The sequence below is a fragment of the Microtus ochrogaster genome, chromosome 1 (assembly GCF_000317375.1).
Source record: "Microtus ochrogaster isolate Prairie Vole_2 chromosome 1, MicOch1.0, whole genome shotgun sequence".
Lineage (NCBI taxonomy): Eukaryota > Metazoa > Chordata > Mammalia > Rodentia > Cricetidae > Microtus > Microtus ochrogaster.
This window is the reverse complement of record NC_022009.1, coordinates 8,191,730-8,197,729: the sequence shown is the minus strand read 5'-3', so window position 1 is coordinate 8,197,729 and position 6,000 is coordinate 8,191,730. Positions and strand designations below refer to the sequence as shown.

At 38.7% G+C, this 6,000-nt stretch overlaps 1 protein-coding gene across 2 annotated transcripts in view; it reads right to left on the bottom strand.

Moving 5' to 3' along the window:
• The window catches only part of Atl1 (atlastin GTPase 1), a 77,806-nt gene that overhangs the window by 23,697 nt on the left and 48,109 nt on the right, over nt 1-6,000 (bottom strand). For both annotated transcript variants that reach the window (XM_026779262.1, XM_005343154.3), the window contains 3 exons: nt 4,377-4,511; nt 3,657-3,761; nt 1,875-1,925 (listed from right to left, as the gene is read on the bottom strand). In XM_026779262.1, the coding sequence (XP_026635063.1) occupies nt 1,875-1,925; nt 3,657-3,761; nt 4,377-4,511 (291 nt within the window). The remainder of the gene's footprint in view (nt 1-1,874; nt 1,926-3,656; nt 3,762-4,376; nt 4,512-6,000) is intronic.

Genomic DNA, 6,000 nt, shown 5'->3' with positions numbered 1-6,000 from the left:
TCTGGTGCCCTCTTCTGGCCTACACACAGACAGAATATTGTATACATAATAAATAAATAAATAAATATTTAAAAAAAAAAGCAAAAAAAATAAAAAATAAAAAATAAACTACTGTAGAATGGAGGCACATGTGAAATGGTTGGCTCAGAGGGCCATAATACAGCTAGGGTGCATTTATAAAAGCTGTATCCTGGAGAAATGTAAAGGTACAAAGATCTGAGTTACAAAATTAGGCATTTGGTTTTAAAAGCAGGGAGATAAATGTATTGTCTTCCCTTGTTTTTCACTGCTTACAATTAGGAACATGAAGTACAAAAAGAGAATTTTTGTTTCAGTGAACCCGACCTGTGGAGATGACTGACAAGGCTCCTGATATCATCTGGGCAGGTTAGATGTTTCCCCATGTGACACAGGACATGCTCAGCTCACACACTGGGCTAACAAGATTCTCGGAGTTGGGGAAGAATGGTAGCCTAGCACCCCCACTCCCCAGCCTCACACTGCCGGCCCTGCAGGGCAATGGGAACCAAGAAAGCAAAGGGTGATATTTCATTCGAGTGATGAGCTCCAAGTCTGGGTATGTCTAAAAGGCCAAGTTCCAGGACACTACACTATGAGACTTGTGTACTGACATAACTTGAATTCATAATCACTTCAAAGCAAGGTATTGTTGTTTACAGGAAAAAAATTAAGTGATCAAAATACACTGTTAACTCAGCATCACTGCCAAAAGTCACTCCGTTTGTAGACATGCATAAATATGCCAGCATGCAATGGCACCATGTGGTTCATTAAGAAAGTAACTGATTATGACATTCGCCAAAGAAGAAGATGCTCTTATTAATAAAATATACCCAGTGATTATTTGATATATCACCTATTTGTCATAAATGATCGATGTCAGATACCAGAATGTGTCAGGTAACAACATTGGAAGTGAACTTCGAGTGATGTTTCCAATGCTGCATGTTACATTGCTTTACTGTTTTTAATATCCAAAGTTTCACATTTCACTGCATGGATCTGATACACATGTAGAAAGAGAGCTACCAGAGGGGTAGCAGCTTTGCTATCTGCTCAAGAATAACGTGTGGAGTCGGAAGAGACTGCTACCGCATACACGAGAAAAATCCCTAGAAAACATCTCTTATGTGAGACGGCTACCCATGGAGTGGAAGGAACGCAGGACCCAGCCAACGGTTCTCTCCCCATCCTACCACTAAGTAGCCAGAGCAGCCTGAGCAAGACACTTAGCTTTCATCCCCATTTCCCTCATCTATAAAACATGAAGGGGAGATTAGGTACCATCATTGTCTCTATCAGATCAGATTTCAAGTCTTCTCTATCAGTTCTGAACCACAAGGTCCACAAGGAAAGAAGCCTGCCATATAACAGACACCATACCAACAATTATAAAGTTCCTTGATCTTAAGATTTTGACACTGCAATTTAGAGACTCTTCACACTGAAGATTCTTTGTCCACTTTGTTGTTGTTGTTGTTTTGTTCTTCGAGACATGGTTTCTCTGTGTAGCAGCCCTGGGTGTCCTAGAATGTGCTTTGTAGACCAGACTGGCCTCAAACTCACAGAGATTCACCTGCCTCTGACTCCCAAATGCTGGGATTAGAAACATGCACCACCACCACCTGGCTCTTTGTTCACTTTGCCATATACTTTCATGCATTTTAGCACTGGGAGCAAACAGGTTTAGAAACCACAGAATATGAGAACTGAATTAGAAAGAACATAACCATACAAGACTAGAAAAGAGACCTGGCAACAGGATGACCTTTAGGTGGTCACACATCTAAAGTTCCCCCAAATTCTGATCTGCATGTCCAAAAGACCATCAGATACATAAAACATGCTTTTACCTGGAGGTGCTGAAGATCATCCTCCTGGACATTTTGGGATAAGTTGTATACCTTGATTGTGGGATGAGAAGTCAAGAATATCAACATCACTCCACTGTTCTCTCTCCATAAGTGTCAGTTATTACACAATCACTCTCTTACACACATTTAAGAGACTCCAAGAAAGAAGTAGAGAGCTTGATATATAATAAGCCATGCACAATGATCACAAAAATGCTAGAAAAATATAGGAATCACTTGCCGTGGAGTCCAAATACTACAATTATTTTATGGGCCTACTTACTAAATCCCTCTTCAAAGCACACCAAGTGAGTAGTGATCAAACTACAATTATTTTATGGACCTATTTAATAATTCCTCTTCAAAGCACACCGAGCGAGTATTGATCTAAGCCTGAACGTCCTCTGTGGAAAATGCGTGTGTGTTGGGGAGGGGTGGTTTTATAATGTAACACCTCAAACCCTTTTTATTTTGGGAGACAATTTCATCATATTGCCCAAATTTGTAGTCCTCCTGCCTCAAGAAGCAGGGGTTACAACTCCCAACTAGAAAGTTACAATTACCTCTTCATAATTTATTGATTTCTTTATTTCTACAGAAAGTCCCTCCACACAGAAGTTAGGTTCTGAGTGTCATGTTCACAGCTCTGTGCCACCATCTTGTTGCTCTTCCGCTACAGTGTGGCCTTAAGTGTGACACTGTGTGGTTTCCTTATTTTCCTTGAGGTGATAAACATTAGTAACTTTACAGATAAAATTAAGGTCGGTTATATGTTTACATACAGACACAAACAGTAGCCTTCTTGTAGTTATTGAAATAACACATAAATTTCTCAGGTATTAATTTAAAATAATCATTACTCAACAGACTTTTTCTATGAAATGATTCAGTGTTTTCAGGTCAACTATAAACACTAAATAATGAATGTTAAAAGAAAAGTTAAATTGATTTTAACTGGTTTGTGCAAATTATCTTTCCTATTGATTTTAAATGAAATAGATATCGAGTTGATACTTTGAAGATTGACTGAAGAAGCAGACTTCTGTATTACAAGAATAACCTGTGTTTTTATGGATCGCTTTCTTGTGCCAATCTTAAAAAAAAAAACTTCTTTAGATTTATTTTTTACTTTATGTGTAAGAACATTTTGTTTGCATGCATGTGTGTACAGCACATGTGTGTCAGGTGCCTGCAGAAGTCATAAGAGAGTCAGATTCCCTGGAACTACAATTATGGATGGCTGTGAGCCACCATGTGAATGATGGGAACTGAACCCAGGTCCTCTCCAAGAGCAACAAGGGCTCTTAACCTCTGAGCCATCTCTCCAGCCCTAAGAAGTAGATTTTTAAAAGCATCAATCATGGATTATAACTATAACTTTTATTTTAAATTCATTTATTTAAAGATTCAGTTCGCCCTCCCTCTTCCTTTGTACCTGTCTGGGCGATGCTGACCACATAGATTGTATGTCTGTCTGTCTGCTCACTAGCTCCATTACTCCATCTGCATATGATCACAGCCTGGACTGGCTCACTATAAAATTTAATATATTTTAACACACTGTAAGCGTTAACAGAAAAAGTGACAATAATAAAGCTATTCTGGACTACAGCAGCCAACTTAGAAACTGATCAGTAATTACAGTAACAATAACTATTCATGGGGTGTTAACTGAGCAACATGTTTGATTTGACATGCTCTTCGTACGAAGAGCATGTATTATGTATGTATTCATGGATTTAGTTATGAAACATCCACAAATAGATTTGTTTTACTCCATACCTGTATTGAGCTGATCATCGTGCTAAGGGCAAACACTGTGGCCGAGTCTCTCAAAGTGGACTGACTGTCAAAGGTTCCCTGAGTATCCATCAGTAACACTGCAACCTACAGGAGAACAGAGTACATTACTGATACTGTACACAACATCCAGGGTACCAGGGCTACTATGACATTAACACCAGAAGAACTAAAGGAATCTATTATCGATGGATACTTAACTTCTTACACCTGCTATGAATGTCACAGAAAAAAATTAATAGCTACTGGGTGCAGTCATTTTTAATTTTTCTGATAATCTAGAATAAAAACAGCATTGAGGTAATGTAAAAATAACAGCTTGCTATCTGCTATTCTGTATCCATTATTTTTATTTTATTTATTTATTTATTTATTTATTTCTGGTTTTTCAAGACAGGGTTTCTCTGTAGCTTTGGAGCCTGTCCTGGAACTCGCTTTGTAGACCAGGCTGATCTCGAACTCACAGAGATTTGCCTGCCTCTGTCTCCTGAGTGCTGGAATTAAAGGTGTGTGTCACCACCACCACTCAGCCCATTATGGTTTTTGTCTCCCGGGATCACTAACTACTTTGACAGGGATCATTCAATTAGACACCATTTTGGCCCAGTAGCATTATGTTAAATGGACCAAAGTTTTCAAAAAAACAATTTTCAAAGTTACTATTGAAGTTAAAAACTTAATTTTACTTAAAATATATCATACCTTTTTACCATCAGGTTTATTGATAAGGAAAACTTCACTCCATATCTGGATTCCTGTGGTTTCTCGTTCAGATCCACCTCGCCACGAAAATCCAGTCAACGGTTCATTGTAATCTCCAACCCAATCAACGGATTCCTATAAATTTAATAAAGTCTATGAGTAGAATTGGATGAGCATGTATGGTTTTTCCTTTATCCTTTTTGAGGCTTCTTTTTCGATGCTTCTTTTTTCTATAACTCAAATTAAAAGGAAAAATATGTGAACATCTATTACATTGATACAGTCACTTTATCCATTCAAAAGTAATTACAGATAAGCAACCATTTGTTATGGTTTATGTTAGTGGCTAACATCATTACAATTTATACACATATACATGTGTATAGTATATATCTATATGTCATAATGGAAACATAATATGAGAGATAGAACAACTGATTCATATATTTATTCATTCACGTGCATGTGTGTCTGGTGTAAGTAGACACGTGTGCAGGTGCCGGTGCAGGCCAGAAGAGGGTGCTGGATGCCTTCTTCTAGACTTACAGGAGGTTGCAGACTGCCAGACATGGGTGTTGGGAATTGAACTCTGGTCCTCTGGAAGAGCAGTAAGTACTCTTAAACCTCTAAACTATCTCTCTGGAACAACTAATTCTTGAAGAGGTAAGAAGACTGGGAACAACCTGGAGAAGATATTCAAGGAAATAAGAAGCCAACAAAACAACAAAGGTAAGAAAGATGGAAGGGAGCAAGGAGAAAAGGAGGAGGAATATTACAAGGGCACAGACAAACGCTTTGGTATGGAGGTTCTAGGAGAGACTGGCAGGTAGAGGTGAGACTGCCAGATCCCAAAGGCCCAGAAAGGTGCCTAATATAGATGATTATCCTGCAAGCAAAAGGGAGTCAGGAAGATGCAGAGGGAGTCACCATCACAACTGTGAGAGGAAGATTATCCTAGAGGTGGTAAAGAGCTATCAAGATGATAAATAGCAGGAAGGACCAAAAAGTAGGTATTATAAAAGTCAAAATATGTTTGTGGGCCTGAACCAAGAAATGGGCAGAGGGAAGGACAGAAAGAAACAAATACAAGAGGGATTTGAGAGCTCAAAAGAAGAAAAACTAAACTGAAAATTATGTCAGAACTAATATCAGGTGAGACAAAAAAATACAAAGAATCACTTAGATTTAGCAGTTTTTCACAGATAACCTTGGGTAATAGTAGCTATACTCACTTTAATATCTATTTCAGGGGATAAGTTACTAGTTTTTGGAAGACCTTACTATATAATCCTTGAGCTAAAAACCTTGTGTAAACTAAACTACAGAACTTTATAAATGAAGAAATTGGGTGATGTGGGATTTCCCTCTGTATGCTGTGATGACCATTAATGAATAAAGAACTGCTTTGAGCCTACAGTGGAGCAGAGTGGGGAGGGGCGGAGCTAGGCGGGGAGGACTGGACTGAAAGGTGGGGAAAGGAGGGCAGCGTCAGAGAGAAGCCATGGAGCCCTGCTGGAGCTAGAGGAAACTTTAGCTGGTAAGCCACAGCCACGTGGCGATACACAGATTAATAGAAATGGGTTAAATTAATATGTAAGAGTTAGCCAATAAGAAGCTAGAGCTA